The sequence below is a fragment of the Purpureocillium lilacinum genome, assembly GCF_023168085.1.
Source record: "Purpureocillium lilacinum CBS 284.36 DNA, scaffold_5, whole genome shotgun sequence".
Taxonomy (NCBI): Eukaryota; Fungi; Ascomycota; class Sordariomycetes; order Hypocreales; family Ophiocordycipitaceae; genus Purpureocillium; species Purpureocillium lilacinum.
In genome coordinates this window covers 3,145,693-3,165,596 of record NW_027072115.1, presented here as the reverse complement: position 1 = coordinate 3,165,596, position 19,904 = coordinate 3,145,693, and the positions used below count along the sequence as shown (strand labels likewise).

At 58.1% G+C, this 19,904-nt stretch overlaps 3 protein-coding genes across 3 annotated transcripts; all 3 read left to right on the top strand.

Annotated features, from left to right (window-relative positions):
* Nucleotides 1–5,510: 5,510 nt before the first annotated feature.
* On the top strand, nucleotides 5,511–7,214 carry PLICBS_007563 (uncharacterized protein; the record flags this gene model as incomplete). The annotated part of the gene is made up of 1 exon (XM_018321003.2): nucleotides 5,511–7,214. One exon carries the CDS (start codon nucleotides 5,511–5,513, stop codon nucleotides 7,212–7,214), a length of 1,704 nt encoding a protein of 567 aa, XP_018180900.1.
* Nucleotides 7,215–13,339: 6,125 nt separating this feature from the next.
* On the top strand, nucleotides 13,340–13,901 carry PLICBS_007562 (uncharacterized protein; the record flags this gene model as incomplete). Its single annotated transcript, XM_018321001.2, has 3 exons — nucleotides 13,340–13,403; nucleotides 13,456–13,571; nucleotides 13,623–13,901. 3 exons carry the CDS (start codon nucleotides 13,340–13,342, stop codon nucleotides 13,899–13,901), a joined length of 459 nt encoding a protein of 152 aa, XP_018180898.1.
* A 2,560-nt stretch (nucleotides 13,902–16,461) lies between these two features.
* Nucleotides 16,462–18,576, top strand: PLICBS_007561 (uncharacterized protein; the record flags this gene model as incomplete). Its single annotated transcript, XM_018321000.2, has 3 exons — nucleotides 16,462–17,232; nucleotides 17,307–17,934; nucleotides 17,993–18,576. The coding sequence occupies 3 exons, from the start codon at nucleotides 16,462–16,464 to the stop codon at nucleotides 18,574–18,576; spliced, it is 1,983 nt and encodes a 660-aa protein (XP_018180897.2).
* Between the last annotated feature and the right edge of the window lie 1,328 nt (nucleotides 18,577–19,904).

The following is a 19,904-nucleotide window of genomic DNA, read 5'->3' as shown; positions in this document are numbered from 1 at the left end:
GGAGTTGGGAGGCTACCGGTTGTCAGACGGCCTCTAGACTGCACGTCTCCGCGAGGTCCGCTCCCCATGCTGACGGTCGTTATGCCGAGCAATTCCCCGCCGTGTAGCAGGCAATACTTGGTAAAATGTGCCAAGTATCGATCTTCCTGCGAGAGACATGGAAGCGGGCGAGCTGGGGCAGGGCCCGAGACACATCTGCATCTGGAACAGTTTGCCTCCCAACATGGCTGCGCCAAAGATCAGCCAGGCTGAATGCTGCATGGTAATGGGCCCCAGCGCCAGGTCTGAACCGACCAATCCGGCCACGAAATGTTCAACGATAGTCTTTGCACTGACAGCAGAACGAACGGCTCTGCCGCAGGGCCGACACAGGTGCGCGCCGAGAAGTGGTAGCGGAACGCCAGTCAGACTTGCTCGTGGACCGAAGCAGAAACGATACGCCGTCCACGGAAATGTGATTTGCAACTAGTCAAACACGCGGCAGATTTGACTTTGCAAGTCAAGTCCCGCCTGGATGGTTCAACGGAAGCGGGCAGCGGAGCCGGGCGCCTATGACGAAGCGTCGCTCCGAGAATAGGCAAAGTGCCCTCCTTCTTTACGCCACCACGAGGTCGTGAAGCCACGGCGACTCAAAGTGGTAACCGAAGCCCGTGTCTTGAAGTTAAAAGACCCTCAAAGGGTGAAAGCGATTCGCTGGGTCCTTCGGGACCCTTCGGGACTCGAGGCGCCTTGCTTCCACATATCCGCGCGGGGGGCGCGTGGTAGTCGCGGTCAGTAGCGCCAACTCTATCGCCTCGCGGCTCCTCAGTCCTTGGGTCGTTGAACGGCGAAATCCCGGTTGTCCAGAACCCTAAGCTTCATCATTCGGTTTGGGTGCTTACGTTGAACTTGCAAACGTGTCTGGGGATGCGGAGAAGGGACGCGGAGTTGGACACCGGCATCGAACATCGCGGCAGGCCTGGATGACAGGTATGGGGTGGTGCAAGAGAGCAAACGCTTGAACGCCTGTTTGACAAGCCGATCGGCCTCTGGCCAACAACAGGGATGGCGGGGCTGCACAGCCTTGGCCACGAGAAACAGTAAAGTCCGTCGAGTAAGAACGTAGGACAGTACTGTAACAAGTGGTCTGTTTGTCGATCCTGAACGGGACCACCACTCACTGCACAATGGGTCAGGTAGCTCTGAGAAACTCCGACGCGACATCTCGGGCGTTGAAGGTGTTTGCGGTGAGAGGGGCTACCGCGCTGTTGTGCGACGGGGACATGGCGGATGCTCTCAAGATCATTCCAGGTTCAGGGTTCTTCACCGAAGTGGAAGCTCGAGCGTCCCAGGTGAGTGCAGGTAAGCTTCCTGTCAAACCGGGCCCGAACGGCGCGCTACATGGCAGTCCTGAAAGGGATGGCGCTGCAGCTGCACCTTGCCATGACGGGCAGGCGATGAGATAGCTCTTTGACGGGTACGTAGCACAGGACTTGATGATGATGCCGCACCTGGCCTTGCTCTCAGTTCGTTTGCTGCTAACTGGCGAGCAGATGAATAGGAACAACGACTCCTGCCCTCGAAAGGCGTTTCACCGCTCAGAACTCGGTGCATCCGATCGCGGGACAAGGATACGCGACGAGAACGCCGAGGCCCTCGCCCAGGATTCAACCCTTCCTCCATGGGCCATTGGCGGGCTATCAAGGCACCCACAAACCGAGTGTTCCGAGAGCCAATTATGGCAGGCCGAAGAGCCGGTTCCTGAGTCGAGGCAGGGACATGCCCGGACAGCACGAAAAGGAAACAAGGCTGGAGCGGTCATCCGGGGAACCAAAACGTCCAGGAGAACCGACGCATGGAGGCGACATGTGCTGGCCCGTCGCATGACGTGAACCATGCCCGACCTCAGGGGCGCACCTGCAACTGCAAGTCTTGCCAACACAGAGCATCATGGGCGGATGGCTTAAGTGCATGCGTCGTCAGGCAGCAGCTGGCATGTTTCGTGACGAGTCCATTTGCGGGCGTGTATGTCTTCGCCGGCTGCCTGCTGGAGGCAGTTTACCTGCCGCGCTGTCCCGCCCGCCAGTCCGTAGCTAGCCATGGGAGCACGGGTCTCGACAGCCCGATGCGGTCGCGATCCAAGCTCTTGCAGCGCAGGTATCAGCCAGAGCCGGGCGGGCGCGATGCTGCTATGTTTAATTGAGTGCGTCTTTAGCCGTTTCACGCACGGCTTGGACCTCTGGGTGCGCCATGATCCGTGTCTGGAGTTGAGCACGGGCACGCGGCCGCCAAAGCCGGGGGAGTGGGATTGCGGGTGCGGCACGGACACGACACGACACGATGCAGCAACTGTGCCTCGGATTCCGCTGCGAAAGACAGTGTGCCCCAAAGAGGGCGCGAGCGCGCGCGGGGCGGAGAACAGGTGACGGTGGAGGTGAACTGTTGGTCCGCCCCAGCTTGGGAAGAGGGAGAGGGGGGCTGGTAAGCACAGTGCAGAGCGGATGGACGACGGGGGGAGGCAGAATGTTCCAAGGCCAGGTGCGCTCCGCTGCGCCGCCCCGGCCAACCTGCCCGCTTGGTCTGCACCCCTGTTGGAGGCGGGAGCAGGATCAGGAAGCGGTACCCAGAGTCCAAAAGTTGGCTGTCAGGCAGCTCCTGCCTCGCGTGGACGAAGCCTTGAGTTTGGTCGGGTTGCGCAGATACCTCGCTTGCCGATCGGTAAGGCGGCGGCGCAGGTCACTCACCTGCAGCCGGTAAGGCACTGAGCCCTGGACGCGCCTCGGGCAAGGGCCAGCAAGCGGGCAGCCGGTGGGGCCGCCAAAGCAGCGTGGCCTGTGGGACCCGCTGTACCTCTTTGGTCGTAGCCGCACACACCGGCGGCGCCTTTGGATCGAGCCTTGTCCCCAAAACCTGGGAGCTGGCGAGTGTTTGCTTGTTTGCGAGGAGGGACCCATGCCCTGGCTTCGGAAGCAGACGCGCCTCTTGTTTCCTCATGCCTCTGAGTGCCGGGGCGCGCTTCCATCGGCCAGCACCTCGGCCCATTCACCTACGTGTACGTACGTATCCAAGCCGCAAGAAACCTGAGCCTGGACAGCGAGGCCGGGTGCGCCAGAGCGGCACCCGGTGGATGCGCGCGGTTTGAGGCCCACGACGAGGATGCGACGTGTGCACAGACCGAGCGAGCGAGCCCTTGCCGACCAACAAGCGCGGATGGATGTGGATGTGACAACCTGGGGAGCCCACATGGCCCGCGGATGGCATGCCTGGCTTCCGTGCTGGACAAAGCTTGGCCGCCCTCGTCTCTGCCGGCGTCCATGATAAACCGCTGATCCGACGCGCTGCTCGTCGTTCGCGCTGCCGGTCGTCTCGTCCGCTGTTTCTCTGTCACAAGTTATCAATTGAACGCCCGAGCCTCCCAGGAGCTTGATTGGCGGGGTGATTTGACTCCCGTGCCATCTATCCGTCTTTGCATCTACCTTGGTCGTCGCAAATCCCGAGAGGCGCTCGAGCAGCATCTGGCACCAGAACCAGTCAGGAAGCGCATCTCGGTCGAGAGCCCCCCCTGGCAGCTCGCGCCCCAATCAATCACACGGTGAAATCCATCCATTACCACATCCCCCGCGCAGCAGAACGGACGGTGCGCGCTGGAGCAAAACAGGCCTCTCCACCGGGCACGCAACATCGACGGCTCGGCTGCTGCAAGTCGGGTCGGCATCATTGGTTCGCAGTCACCCTCCACCACCACAAGTTACAACCATCACGGGCTGCCTGTCGCCTGTGAAGCTGGTGCTGGCAGCACACCACACCCCCCTCCCCCTCCCCCTCCCCTTCATCGCGCTGCACAAACAGGTTCGAGCAAGCAGGCAAGCAGACGCCTGCAGGCGACATCTCGGGACACACTCGTACGCGCCCCCCCAAGCCCGTGCCTTGCGCAGCCAATATACTCGGGGACGCGCATGCTTGTACATACATATGCGCCGTTGCGTCCAACCCGATTTAATCATCCCATCCCATCCCATCACATCCCGCACCGGCCAGCCAGCCAGCCAGTCGGCTACACAACAACACGTCAGACGAGCGAGGCAGAGCCGCGACGTCTGCACAAGCAGAGTAGCGGACGGGAGCAGCAGCAGCAGCAGCAGCAGCAGCAGAGTACCGGCGGCGGCAACAGCAGCAGCAGGTCTCACGTGCCGTGCATCGTCACATCTGCCCTCCGCCCAGTCGCCCACCCGGCACGACGCAGGACCCTTGACGGCGCCGACATCCTCATCTTGGAAAGCGCCTTTGTGACTGGCCGGCGAGCGCCTTGGAACCGCCGCGCAACGACGCAGCACAGGCGCGCGCGACAGCACCCTCGCTGGAGAAAAAGAGAGGAGCATTCGTGTCGTGTGTGTGCCTGTGTGTGTGCTGGCTGTCACTTGTCAGTCCGCCAGTCATTACGCCAGTCAATCAATCAGTCAGTCAGTCCGCCCACATCCACAAAGCTGCCGGGCCCTTTGCGCCCAACCCTCCCTCTCGGCGGCCCTCCCTCGCGCTGTGCAGACCAGGCCGGGCCAGGCCAACCACCGGCTGCAATCACACACACACGGCCATTGCATACGACATCCAGACTCCCGGCCCGTCAGGCGTCAGGATTCGTACCCTAATCCGACGCACTCTCGAACCCTGTTGGCATCGCATCATCGTTGCCGGTATAAGAGACGGGACATGCCCACCGCCGCCGCCGACGACAACTAGGACGGGCTAACAGCAACAACCGCGCGCGTCAGTCGGGTCCTGGGACTCATCAGCACCGACCATTGCCTGCGGCACCTACACGGCACAACCTCGGCACAGCACTGTCACAGTGGCCCTGCAGCGCAAACAAGCACACTGCCACGGTGGACACCCACCCACTTCACCCATTGTCATCGATAGCCTACCCACCTCAAGCCTGCCGCTCCCACGAGCAACCGATCTGAATCAGCAAACAAGCTAAAATAGGACGAGAGACGCCCTGAGAATTTCTTCAACTCGCCCCGTCCGCCCCGACAAAGCCCGTTGGCTCAACTGGGCCTAGCACGAGCACTCGCCCAGTCCACTTTTTCCTGAGTCGACTTGCACTGCCAGCCCGTCGGCTCAACGCCCCCACGCCACCCGCAGAGTCAGTCAGTTCCAAGTGGAGCGCGAGACAGAAGGGCACAGAAGCCGACAGCGGTCCAGCCCCGACTGATCCAGGCGAGGTACCCGCCCCACCACCGGGCACCAGCACCAGCACCAGCACCAGCACCGGCACCGCTGCACCAGCACCAGCGCCGCCCGCTGAAGTGCCCTCCAGCGTTGCCGCCCTCCACCCACCCACCCATCCATCCACCCTCGTCACTGGTGCCCAGCCCAGGTTGTTTTGTCTGCCCGTCTCTCCTCTTGCTCCCGCCGTCCCTCTCTCTTCCATCCTTCCACATCAACACCAACTCGACCAATTCCGACGCCCTCCGCGTTCCTCGCATCGGCACAGCACGCTTTGTGCGTTCGCAGCTGTTGCGCGGTGAGGCATGTCGCCGAGACTAAAGCCACTGCTGCTTCCGCAGCTAGTGCAGGAGCGACTAAACAACCATGGCGACGCCGCCTACATGCCGTACAACGGCCTCGACGCCATCGACCTCTCACAAGTCTATTACACCACAAACTCCTCATCGTCCGACGTCGCATCGCCATTGACCCCGACCTTCTCGCCCAGGGGCCACCAACGCTTTTCAAGCTCGACTTCATCGCTCGAGCTGCCGCCGATGCCCCAGGACGCCCCGTCCTCGCCCTCCACCTATACGACGAAGCCGACTGAGAAGCGCACGCTGCCCGACGTGCAGGAGGACCCCATGGAACGCTTCGAAGAGACTTTGGCATCGTCGGTCGACCACTTTGGTCTCTACAGCTGCCTCTGCGACACCCCATGCGAGCACCGCAACAGTTCCGAAGGCCTGTTCCCTGGCGACATGGTTGGTGACGACTTCGACTTCGACTACGACCTAGGCTTCCTGAGCGACGGCGATGTCGCTCGCGACTACCCCAGGAAGAAGCGATCCGGTATCGAGTCGCCATTTGCAGGCCTGACGTCGCGGCTCGGTTCCCGCCTCCCCACCATCAGGCGGTGGAGATCAAGCAAACGACCCATGGTCAGCCTGCGGGCATCCCCGACCACCGACCTCAGCCTTGAGAATGTCCTGTCGCGCGGACCTTCGAGTCGCTCTTCATCCATGTCAGCGCCTAACCAGCAGCTGGGGGATCGAGTCCAGGATTCATCGCCCATGGCTTCGGTCGTGTCGTACTACGACGTTGGCAGCGCCGACAACCTGAGCCGATCGTCGGTCCTCGAACTCACCCCGGAGGAGCAGCTGAACCTTGAGCGCGACCGTGCCATGGCCACAACGCCCCTGCTTCCCCCACTTCTAACCGACGCTCTGGCATCCCCGCATCACGAGTCGCCGCTGCAGTCGCCGACCGTCGCAATGACGCCTTGTGCCAGCGCCAAGCCCTCTCCGCCCTCGATATCTTCGGCGCAGTTCCCTCGGCCGCCTCTCAGTACCAAGCCCTCGGTCACATCGCTTCGCCATGTTCCCACCGCGAACGATCTTCCACTGCCTCTGCCAGCTATCCTGCAAGAGCATGACGCTTGGTCGGACCGCCTTGGGCACGCCAACTTTACCATCAGTCCCCTGCCCTACGAGGTTGAGGCCGTAACGACAGAGACGGTCACAAAGTTCCGTGAGGACTGGGACACCGCACGATGCAACTACACCAAGCATCTGGTTCGCACCGGCGAGCACTATGGCCAGACGAGCAAGATCTACGCGCTCACCGAGGCCAAGTGGGCCGAGACGGAGCGCAAGTGGAAGAGCATCTACGACGAGATGATGACGCAGAACAGCCGCTCGGCGCCAGCATCTGCCAGCCATTCGCGAAGCCACAGCCGGGGTCGCGGGCGGGGTCGGTCAAGCAGCTCCGTTGGAGCTCTTGGCCGCACGCCTACCAGCGATGCCACACTAGGCGACCTGGAGTGGCGGCGCAGGGACGAGTGCCTCCCGAGCGCGGTACCACAGATGCTCGAGTCGCTCGACGCCCATGGCAAGTTCCCCGAGCGAGGTGACGAGGACATCGTCGGACCCATGCACCGCGACGCTGTTATGATCCGGGCTCGCAGCGAGGATGCAAAGGGCCGCTTCTGGAGGAACCTTGCCGACAAAGTTGGCTTTCGCAAATGAAGTGCTCGCCTCTATTTAGCAAGCGATGCTGCGATTTACGATTTTGAGATTTTCTTCTCACGAGATTCACGACATAGACATCATCTTCGATGACGCGACTTTTTTCTTTTTTTGTTTGTTAATGTTCGAGATACCCAACCTCTGTCACTCTTTATCGGATCACCGAACTACAGCCTCGACGGCACGACAGCCAATGCGCCGCGATTGGGACGCATTGGCTACGATTTTCTTGCTACCACCTAGACCTGTACATGAGAAACAACAAGGACGGCGTTGAAAACTAAAACGGAACCCGCTAGGAATGCGAAGGGAACGAAAACTTTAGACGAGGGGACACGGCTTACCACGGAGCACAGGACGCAGAGGACAGCGTCAGGACGGGTAATCGGAAGCAAGGCCTCGTCGGAACGGGAGAGCCACACATGGGGCTTTTTACTTGGTCTCGGGGAAGGCGCTGCGGAACGGTGCCGTGGGAGGACTCGTTGCACAACAATGGGGCCACCTGTCTGCCGCTACTGTGGGCGCGCGGTGGCGGAGGAGGAGGGGACGAATCTTTGGTCGTGGCATTGGGACACGGCCCTCCGGCCTCGGTGAATGAACCGGGGCGTCGAGGAGACGGCAGACAGGTTGCATGTAGATCGACTCTGGATACTCTGTTCGGCGGCTCGAATCAATATGCAATGAAGCACCTGACAAGGTTGGTGGTCAAGATCGTGCGTGAGTCGTGATTGTGGCGATGCGTCGGGCATGATGCTGGGTTGTGGGCGCATTGTCCACGCAACGGGACCGGACGGTTCCAAACCCAAACCTTGCGGCCCTCCACAACGCGACACCACAACGAGAGCAGAGCCAATCGACGTGAAGCCATGTCGCGGGCACGGCCGATCGAGAGCCGGACGTCGCACGGGTCTCGCTTTGACGTTTCGCTTCCCCGCATTGTCACGCCACGCACGGTCGACACTGTTTGGACTCTGGCGCTTGCCGGCACGGCACTGGAGACGACGGGGGCCGAGCATCAGCGGAGCTGCTCGTAGCGGATAGGGCAGGGAGGATATGCAGGATGGAGCGATATCCCCAGCGGGCATGGCCGTAAGTTTCCGGGGAAGGCCGTTTCAGGTCTTTTTCACTCGTACGATGCGGGTGAAGAGAAGCTAGTAGGTGACGCTGTAGCCGTGGACTGCCAGATGCATACCCGTCAATTTTGCGGCAAGCAACCAAAAAACGAGAACCAGCCACCACAGTCGGAGGGCCAGGGGTTGGGCTCGCACACCGAGGATTGTCGCTCCTGAAACCATTGTAGCTCGTACTCTGTACAAGGCTTTTGTCTCTGACGCGTCCACACCACAGATTTTGCTGCCATGCTCCCCTTGGGGCGGGACGTGGGTGAGTGGACGAGTGGGTTGAGGGTAGTCCACCACCCGGTCGTGAAACGAAACACAGAGGAACGAGCATGTACGAAGTAGGTAGTAAACATGTAAGGCATGATAAGTGGGCTTCCCCTCTTGAGCCCGGCGAGACGATGCCACTGCTTGACGTCCTTGGCCGGCCTGAACAACCCAAGGTATCTACACGTAGATGCAGGCGGGGAGGCACAGCAGACAGATACCGTGTAGCACCGCGCATTCAGCCCTGCGGCGAGAATAAATTTAAAACTAAGATCAGAAAGATTTTCCCCCCTGGCTCTCCCCCTCTCTCCTTCAGGCTCTACACAGCCTGCTCCTCTCCCTCACTCAAACTTTTTGGTCCGAAAATCTCAGTGACAGTGGTCGGGGTTTCACCGCCTCAGGTTAGATGTAGGACCGGACGGTGACGGCGTCGGCGTCGTGCGTGCGGGTAAAGAGGGAACAGGAAAAGGGCGACGAAAATGCCGCGGCACATTGCCGGGGAAAGGTCAAGGATCCTGGACGAGGATTGCGAGCCATGTTGCAGTTTGATGCTCCGCACGAAACCAAGTGCGAACTACGGAGTAACTTACGTAGCCTGCCTGAACTGTGGTTCTTGTCAAGGGGCGGTGCGCTGTTCCGCAGGGGTCGGGTAGATGGAGGGGGCCAGTGACCCTTGGCGGTGGCCCAGCGCCGCGGGACCGGGATGTTGCGCAAGGGGGCAGAGGCTGTAGAAACCCTTGCTTTTCCCTCCTTCCACTACCACGCACACGCTACTCGTACATCTACGTTTGGACTTTGCGCATAAGCCATCCCCTGCAGCGACGATCGAGTGCGATATGACAGAAAGAGGAATTGGTAGAACAGGAGGGCAGGCCGGCAAGACGAGCACCACCTCCCCGGGTCGCGAAGAGGCGCAAAGAGCGGTGGGATGCGGCCCGTGGACGCACAGAGGGATGATAGGACCAGAAGGGCGGGCAGCCTCGCACGGAGCGGAAACAGGAAGCAGCAGCCGCTGCGGACGGGCAAGCGAGTGAAGCTGCGGGTGCCCGTCACGCCTCCGGAGATCTGGTCCGCCGTGGGGTTGGGAGCATTTCTGCTCGGGATGGCGGGCCCAGTGAGCTCGGGCCGCGGCATACGGGGGGCGTCGCACACGGGCCAGTGCAGGTGGCGTAGCGGGAAGCTGCGTCCGGACGAGCGGCGTAGTGAGGGAGGGAGATGGGTGACGTTGCGGGAGTGCGTGGGACGGCGACGGGGTAGCGTAGTAGACGCGAGGCGGGTAGGCGGGAGCCCGTTTCCCGGGCGTTGTGTGACGGATGACGACGACGACAACGACGCGGATGGCGGGCACACGGTGTGATGGCTGGAGATGCGGGCTTGCGTCCATCTCCGCCCGCAGTATGGCGCTCCAATGTTTCTCTGCGTGAGTGGCAACCGCGCAATATGCTTACCTGCCACGTATGTACGGTGGCCGCCCGAGGGAGGAGGCGTGAGGGGCATGCAACTTTTCCCCTCTCCGAGTTTTGTCCACGCATTGTGTCTTTGAAACAAACAGGGCCTAGAATGGCGCGAACCCGGAATGGGGCCCGAGGAGGAAAAGGCTCGTTGGAATGCGTCGCCGCGTGGTCTGGTGCTGGCTGGGAATGTTGATCGCCGTTCTGGGCGGCGGGACGGTCCGGACGGTTCGAGACCCGGCGGCAGCGGAGGCTCGACCGGTCCTGGGACCCACTGCCCGCGTGGCGCCCGGTCGGCGGCCGGTGCGGCCCCGGGCTCGGGGGCAAAGAGGCAAAGGGGAATGCAAGGGGCATCAAGTATGACACTTTTGCCCGGAGACAGCCGGAGACAGCGGGTGAGCACACTTTAGAACAGGGAAGTTGAAATGAGTCCTCTTTTGCCTGAGGATAGCATTGTCCCTGTGGATTTGGGATCTCATTGTGCGTTTGCAGAACTCTCCACGGACTGCATGTGCCAGCGCCCTACCTTATGTCCCCACGTGGTTCCAGCCACGCTTCATAGTATTTACAGCCACTATAAAAAAAAAAAAAAAAAAAAAAAAAAATTCAAGGCTCAAAATTTGTAGCTGATATTGTTTCTATCTAATCGTGATTGTCGGGCTGCAGGAGCAGACGCTTTCCGCGGCATACGTCCTCTAGGGTGGGCATGGGTACGGGCTGCTTCATACAAATTGCCCTCAGGCAAAGAACGCAGCGTCACGATATGCCGGCACTCTGCTAGATCCACAAATAAATAGAAAAAAACAGAAGGAGACCGAAAAGAGAAAAGAAAGGGTGCACGAGGACAGCGCCTGCAGTGTCATTGCAATGTCAAGTTTATGCGGTGGCCCAGTGCGACCAGGCAAAGAAGTGTTACGCAGGGTAAAGTGTGAGGAACACACGTAGATAGGGTCATTCATGAGGCCACTTAACAGATCAACTCTAGTATTGTGATCGCACCTTGCTCTGTGGCGGATGATTGTAATTGCGTTATCCTTCCTCGCCCTCTGTAATAGCCCAACAGGTACTTTGTAGGGACGTTGACTCGGCAGGAGCTCTCGTTTCCTTCTGGCCGTGGATGCCTCTGACCGTTCATAAGTGAAAGACAGTTCATAATGGCAATACTTCCTGTGATTTGTGTTTACGCCTGCCTCTGCTGCTGTGTGGCTAGAACACTGACCAGCCCGGCATACCATTGCGCTGTCCCGCATTGAGAATCTCTCGTTCTTGATTTAGCATCTCAAGACCAGTTTTGTCATCTCATAAGGGGGGAGAGGGGGTGTCGGTTCAAGAATCGCTCTGACGGCACAGCGCCGGACACGAAGAGCTAGTATCAGGAGCTAGCCACGGAGAGCCTCCCCGAAGTACTCCGTGAGACACTCAGATTTTGAATTGCCCGGAAATAGATATGGGCGTAGTCTGGCTCGGCTCACCTTGGGTACTGTACTGCCATTTCTCTGTGAGTCTTTCCTTGCTCACCTAGCTCATACATAACAGGTGGTGTTGCAGTTGGTCGACATCCCAACAAGGCTTCTGGTGCTGTTTATGACAACGACCCTGTGGTACACCTGAAACCGGACGGAGAACTGCGGAGCAAGATCTCTGGTTTGGCGCTGTCGGACGTGCGAATTATTGTTCACAATCCACTTTGACAATTGCGTAGCACTGTACATGTACGGTACTATTCCCCGTAGTTGACCGGCAGCTGGTTGCTTTTTTCCGGAAACCATGTGCCAACACACCAACCGCAGCCTCCGGCCGCCCAACGACAGACCGGTCTCACTTCGGTGTCGAGAAAATTGACACTTCAACGGAATTCTGCAAGCCCAACAGGAGCCCGCAGACAACGGGCAGTAGCTGGGTGTTGCGGAATCGTGTCGCCCACATGAGGAAGCTGGCAAGACGAGACCCTGGAGGCCTCAACTGCCGACTTGGAACTCCACAAATTCCCCTGAATATCCCCAGCTATGGGATCGACACTGTCCATGAAGCCTCTTACACCGACTGCAGCGTTAAGCGCACAGCGGGTCCATGGCGTCAATCTTGTCGCGGCGGACTCAGAGCTTCACGGGCACTCAAGCTTGGGCCCGCCAGCTAGGAGACCTTCACAGTAGATGCCTGATGATTTCTATCTTCAGATTCTGATGTTGTGTCCAAAACCACGGAGCGACATTGCACTACGAGGCAAGCCAACATCATGTTGCGCGGCTCCCACTTGCCGACCCAAGTCCCACGGCCAGCCTTGCAGCATGGACCAAGCCAATTAATTAATCTCACCTGCGGGTTTGACGATTGAGTCCCAGATGCGCGGGGAGATGCAGTGTTGGGACAAGCATCATCTGCCTTGAACTGGGTAAGATTATGGTCATCCCAATCTAGACGGCCGGGATGGGGCCGATCGCTGCTGCATTGAGACCGCGACGCGGGACGAAGGGGGTCGCCGACCCTCTCTCGAGGTCAAAGCGGCAATTGCCGTCAACTTCCATCAATGCATTTTCGACAGCCATTTAGGCGGACGGGATGAAGCTAGGACGCAGCCACGTGCTAACGATATGCAGTCCCTTCTCCGCGCGTGAATCTGCGACAATCTGCATGTGCGGGGGAGACCACATGGGCAACTGGACGCAAGATGGTTGTGGCTTGCCTGCAACGACGAGAATTACAAAGACCTTGCTCCGCTCAGCCTTGTTGGCTCCAAGACTCAGTCTTGGGTTCGGATGCTCGGCTTGCAACCAACTCCCACACTTCGTCTGAACAGCAGAGCAGCTAACCCATACAAGGGATGCTAGCAAACAATCTTGCGGAACCAGGAGATGTGGCGAAGTTGGTTGGCCATGTACATCCTGCACTCCGTACAGACCGCGGATGGCCCGTGTGGGACATGACGATTGGCACGGTCTGTCGAAGAGGGGGCATTGAAACGTGACCGGCGGATGATCGCGCTGATAGCCGCAGGAAGGGGTCCCAGGGTGATTGCGGTCTCCTGGAGATCATGCCGTCATTGCCAGAAACTTGGGAAACAGCAGCCCAAGCCCCAAGAACCGTGGCCAGGGTGTAAGAGCCCTCTTCGGCCTCAGATATAAGAGGGAGACAGCCACTGTGAACTGTCCTGCTCCCTCTTCCCTCTCTATCATTCGATCGTCAGTCACTCCTTTACCAGTCGCTCCTTTGCACGTGCAAGCAACGCTACACCGGTTATACCCTCTTGATATTCTCTTATTACACCGAGTATCTCACACAGCCAGCCAAAATGCGCTTCACCATCGCCTCTGTTGTCCTCGCCCTCGCCGGCAGCGCTTTCAGCGCCCCCATTGGTGAGCGCAATGAAGCAGAGCGAGACTGGTTCTGAAACTAACCAAACTCCAGTCGCCCGCTCTCTCGTCAACGAGGTCGGCAGCGTCGTCAGCGGCCTTCAGGACAACGTCCCGTCGGCCCAGGTCCAGGTCCAGCTGCAAGGACTCCTCGGCAGCGAGCTCAGCCAGGTATGACTCCAATGAGATCAGGTGACATGGGCGTGCACTGACATAGAACAGATTGAGAGTGGCCTCGGTGGTGTTCCTCTGGCCGACAAGCTCTTGAGCCTCTTCCAGTCTGGCGACCTGTCCGGCAGCGCCCTCACTGCCGTCGGCGAGGCCCTTGCCATGCTCAAGCAGGGAACCCCCCTCGATGCCGTCAACTCTTACCTCAACGCCGCCACCGGCGGTGTTGTCAGCGACCTCGGCAGCACCCTGGGTCTCGAGGATCTCGTTGGCCTTCTCAGCGGTGTCCTGGGTAACATTGGAAACGTCGGCAACCTGGGCAACATCCTCTAAGCAGCGCCTGTAAGGGCCATTGGAGTCGCAGGAGGAGATACCGCGCCGAGATGAGGCACGCCAGTCGTGTGTTGTGGCATTGATGAACGGCGCTTGCTTTCGGCTGTCAAATATATTTTCGTGATTCTTCTGGACTATTCTTTTGGACTGCATGGAGAAGGCGTGCATTTGTGTACATGTAAGGAGAAGCGGCCATCAAGTGCGTCATGACTGCGTGCTCATCAGCGAATCCGGTGGACTTAGTCTCGCATTCCAAATTCCCTCTTGACGCGGTGATTGTCCTACAGAAGTCAACAACAGGGAGCGGGCAAGTGGCAATGTGGTCTTGTGTCGAAAGTCGCCCATTGGCACTTCACTACCAATTGTACATGGTGACATCTGAGTCACTCATCGCCTTGCTGTGACATATTTGCCTGCTCGGTTCCTCACTGAGCTTATGTATTGTCCAAGGCGCGGAGCCTTGAAGGTTAACGGCGGTGTCTTGTGATGTCCACGCTTTGCAACCTTGGAAGGCGAATGTCGAGAAAGCCGGCAGTGCCGCTGGCCTGTGTATGTAGCCGGGAGCCTCGGCGATCCATTCGGCGGTTTTGAAACATAGCGATGCGTGGTCGTTCGAAACATGATACGTGTCGGATTGACCAGTTGAGTAGTTCATGATGTAGCTGTGCGCATAAGTCTCTGCGATATGGAATCAGAAGGCTGTCTTACAGTTTCCCACTGGTGTGAGATGTTGCATCGACTCTCACGTATACCTGATCGCCTGCCCTGACTGGTTTCGCGTCAACCCTTCCAACCCTTTACCAGCGCTTGAGTACGCAGTGCTAACACCTGAATGCAGTCGTAAACTGGAATTTACCAGTGGGGGAGACTTACTCGGGATATCGGGGTAGACTGGAGCAGCTGGCCAGAACTCGTACCAAGAGAAGACATTCACACGACCATTTCTGATCTAGATGGGTGGAGTCAGCAATTTCTATTGAAAAGCAGAATTATCGGAGGCATCATGTACGGTATGGCCGGTGCCTGCCTGCAACAAACCCGGACAGTTGTTGGTGCCATCAATACCGACCTGCAACGCGTGTCAGTCTCGACGTGAACGCGTCGCGAAACCGCGTAGCTGAAAGCGTACCCATTGATAGAACCAGAAATCCCCTTCGCTGGATCCGCCTCGCGGGATGGCAACGCTTGGAACAACCCAGGTCGCTTCGATGGAGGTGACGTTGTTTGATGTTATCACTGGACCACACCAGTTTTCTGAGACAACTTCCCGTATAGATAGCGTGGTGGAGCGCCTGCTTCTGGGTCTACTGAACGCGATTTTGCTATGTGCATGGGCTATGCTCGCGAGGGCTGCGACGGCGACCGAGATGGCCTTGCTAAGGAACATTGTCGGACGAGTCACAACTCCATTGCACATGGGTTTTGGATACGCACTGGCGTTGTGAGCTCGAGGGTGGCGAGATCACAGGCGCACTTTATATCACTACTTTGCAATGGAGCACTACAGACTATGACAACAATCCGCGGATAAGTCAAGCCTTGTTAGTGTTGAAAAACACATGAGTGGACTGTGAGCAAAGGCGGCTTAGCGTTGGGCTTCCAACAGCCAGTTCCGAGACATCGAGCCGCTTTGGGTTGGGGAGGGATGGGCCTCGGCCACGGGGCATACCAAAATTCTGATACACAATGTCCGGTACCTGGCCCGAAGTCTTATGTAGACGATCGGCTAGGGAAAAGCCTAGAATATACAATTAAACCTGTTAATACTGGCGGTAATTGAATGCAACAGCTTGTAGCCGGCAGATCAAATCGTCGGCGACGCTGACAGTGGTCATACTCGTGTGAAAAGCGATGGCGAGCTTGAGGCCGGAACAATAAGACACAATCTTGGCAAGGGCACAAGCTGAATCGCCTCATTCCTTGGTCAAATCTAGAACGAGGGCGGCCCGAGGAACGAGACCTGGGAGCCACGACAATACTAAATACAAAGGAGGGTGCCCCAGTATTTGCCAGCTTCGGCGCCCAACTCTCACCTTGGCATGCAATCCGTAAATTCGTAGCTGGTGGCACGCGCTTCCCCGTCTCGCAATTACACCTGATTGCGTTTGAACTTCAGTTCAATGTGGTTCATGCCCAGCATCCGAGGGTAAACTAGTCTCTTGAACCATGGTCGACACAGGAGCAGGACGCGAGCATCGCCCCATGCCAATTTATTGCGCACTCCTTTCACTTTGCCGACGCCCAGTGCTGGCGCGGAGCACTTGTCATACCAGCGATCGGAACTTCGCGACCGTAGCGGCGGTTGACGTAGTGGGGGGCTGGTGCTGGGGGTGGATAGCGCGATGACGACTGAGGCCAACCCGAGCTTCATGACGTCAACATGAACCCATAGACAATGGTCGAGGCAATTGCCGTAGGGGGCCCCTACGTTTGGGCTAAGTCGATGCAGTCACATAATGGACCCGAAGCATCTACTGTTAAGCTCAAGCGCGGCTCCGTTCCTGGACGAGGAACTTCATCATCTCGCTGCTGTCGGGACACCTCGACTCAACTGCCGATCATGGATACCCCTGCGGTTGAACCGGGAGCTGGTGGCACTGGCTACACCAGTGAGATACCCGAAGATGCTGAGCCAAGAACGGTCGAACACCATGAAGACGACGCACCGACAGCCAGCCATGCTCTTGCTGACGGAAGCCTCAACGACGAGTCCACCGTCCAAGGAGCCAGTCAGGTCGAACACGACGATGTCGAAGTCCGCAACCTTGGTTGGAACGAGGAGGCGCCACGTGTGCCTCGCCCTGTAGTTGGAGGATTGACAAACGAGCAACTCTGGACGTTGATCCGGCGCTTTGACAAGCAGGTGTTCCACGTCAAGAGTATCGATACGCCGCCGCTTGCCAACCTTGACATGAACATAGCCGATGAGGAAGAGTTTTCGCCAGACAAGCTACGCGCAAACCTAGAGCGGTTGTACATCACTGTTGTGGTGCCGGCGGTCTCGTTCTGGAAGCACATCGCCCGACTCAGGTCCTGGAAAGAGTATCAGCGGACCTCCGCATTCCTCGCCATATACACAGTCGCTTGGTTGCTGGACCTGCTTATACCGACCTTGGCAGCTTTCGCTCTCGTCCTAATACTGTATCCGAGCTCGCGAGAGACCTGCTTCCCGTCTGCACCACCAGCCCTCATCGACTCCAAAACCGGCGGGGTTCAGAAGCCGAAGGCGGGTGTCTTGGCGACGGACGACACCCTCACCGGAGCACCTGAGAAACACGAAGGAGAGGCGGTCGAACAGGAGGCTCACAGCTTCGTCAATAGCATCGCAACGGTATGTTTGTCTGTTCCTGAAATACTGTCGCGCGTGGTGGACGAGTCGGGACTGATCATCTTCTCTCCAAGCAGGTTGCCATTAGCACCTCCGCAGGCAAGCATCCACAAGGAGATCCCCATGATGACAGCACCGCGCCCGATCCATCGCAAATCACCGAAGGTGTATCTAGCGCGAAAGAAAAGAGCGGCGGGAAAGAGCCCAGCACGGCACATGACAAGACCAAGAAGCCAGTCTCGCACGCTGTCTGGAACAAAGCTCGCCCGACTATGCATCTCATTGCCGATTTTGTCGATACTTGGGAGCGATTTGGGAATGCCCTCAGCCCAGTCCCCCCGTTTCCCAAGTTGCGCCCTCGATTAATTCTAGCAAGCTGCCTTGTCCCACTTCTACTGGGCTCCTACTTTATAACGCCGTACATGCTCCTCAAAGGCACTGGCTTCATCGTCGGCTTCACCTTCTTTGGCGACCCTATCTTGACGCCACTGCTTGACTTCGCCAACCGGACATATCCCCGATGGCAAAAGTACGTCGAACTGCGCAACTCGGTTCTCAAAGGGGTGCCCACAAACGCGCAGCTTGCCGTCACGCTGCTACGAATTGGAGAGAGGAACAAAGCACCCGTGCCTCCGCCGCCCTCGTCTGATATGCCGCCGCCTGCTGAGACAAATAAGGATGCCCTCCAGGATCTGGACCACCTCGGTAAGCAGAGCCATTGCCAAGCAGGGTGAGAAGGGGATCCAGCTGATGATTGATGCAGGTGCCACAGATGAAGAGATTGAAGGGGCCGCCGAGCCAAGCCATGGCCTTGAGCATGACAATGAGGACGACAAAACAAAGCAAAAGCCGAAAAAATCAAGGCGCATTCTCAATCTTCTCAAGGGGACGACGAAGGGTGGCGTTGAGACTGTTCTTACTGCGGACAAGGCTAAAGCTGCTGCTGGAGAGAAGCACGCGCGCGACCGACTCGGCGTCGTGAAGCAGCCACGTTCCCAAGCCGTTGCCGGCCCTGTATCATTCCCCGCCAGATACAAGGGTCGCAAGGGTCACGCATATGTAACGGCAACGGCTACGGCGCCCGCGCTGAGCTGGACGTCGGATCTTGAGGATGTGAACCCGGCGTGGACCGTTGCAATTGCTGATATCCAGGAGCTCAATAAGGTGGGCGGCTTGGGTTGGAAGAGCAAAATCGTCGTTGGTTGGGCATTGGAGAAGGAGGTTGTGGACGGACTCGTAGTGCGGACGAAGGCGGGGGATGAATTTCATTTGACAGCCATCACGGTTCGAGATGAGCTTTTCAACAGGCTCATTGCCATGGGAAGTCAAATGTGGGAGCTGTGGTAGTGTTCGCTAGCCAGGGGCAGTCAATGATGATCTCAGCGCGCGAGAATGCGATGCATGACTTACAATGCAAAGTGCCGACCCCCCACAGGAACCTTGTCACGAGCGTGCGACAGATTCGTGCATTTGGCTTGCCCACACACCGCTCGTCCGTCGCACAAGGAGCGATTGGCGGTCATTTTCGAGCATGAAGCATCGTCGAATACTTGTGCCTCGAAATCTCGGTGCCTGCTTGGCGACAAGACGCCAAGTCCCCATTTCCAGTGGGCATCGCCGCTTGCATGGCTTGGCCGTGGGGTTGTCCGTCGCAACGGACAGTCTCCTCAAAGCCATGTAGAGACTCCTGGCGCGGCGGTCAGAGGTCGGGCAGGCTCTTTGTCGCGCAGAATTGATCGCAAGCTTCCGGGCCGACCAACTGCTGTTCCTTGCAGCCTCTCCGGTTGCGTTCGTCGGGCGGGTAAATATTCGCCTCGCCAAGCTCTGGTGTTGTTTCCAAGATCCACGCCACCGAGAGGAGAGACATGCTGCATAACTGAGCTGGATCGAGTCTTTGGCACATGCCCTGAACAGCTGCATAAAACTACTACGTGCCCTCTTTCGTACACTGTGGTTTGATGCATACGTTGTTGTCGCTAACGAAAACATGTCAACTAGTCGTACTATATACTGACCAAGTAGTAGGGCCATGCTTTAGCTTCTTAGATCGATTATGCATAATACAGATTTTCCTTTTCACAGAAGTAATTCCCAATTGTAATTGAAACATTTGCATGACGGGGCTCATCACCACGGTCTCTGGCAAGTCTGGTGCGTCTTTTCTTGTGTCTGTCTCTTGGATGTCAACATTGAATGGGTGTGACGTTAGCCAAGAGGCTCGGCGACGCACTTTAAGCTTACTTGGCTTAAGGTTGCCGGGTCCGGCAGCGCGTGGCGTCGTCAACCCACCACTCATAGCCTGTACACGTCGACTTGGCACCGGCAGCGAGATGAAATCCCAGCGCCAGGCGGACGATTGACTGAATCATGGCTCGGCACAGAGGGCGGGTGGCTGAGGGCAGCGATCTCGATCGACCCGAGCCCTGTCCGAGACCGACTCTCCCGGCTGTGTGCTATTTACCAGTGCACCGTTTGCATGTACTATTATCACGAGACCGGGAATAGAGTTCACAAAACAAGTCAACAAGCTTGAATTGCCACATCCCATGGAGTTGCGCAGTGCACACACTCGTTGGTATTTCATCGCTCGTGGGTCTTATGTCCTCGTGAGTGTACGCGTCAGCCGGTGCAGCTACCCGGTTTTTACAACGCCTGAAGTATGATGCTTTGGCACT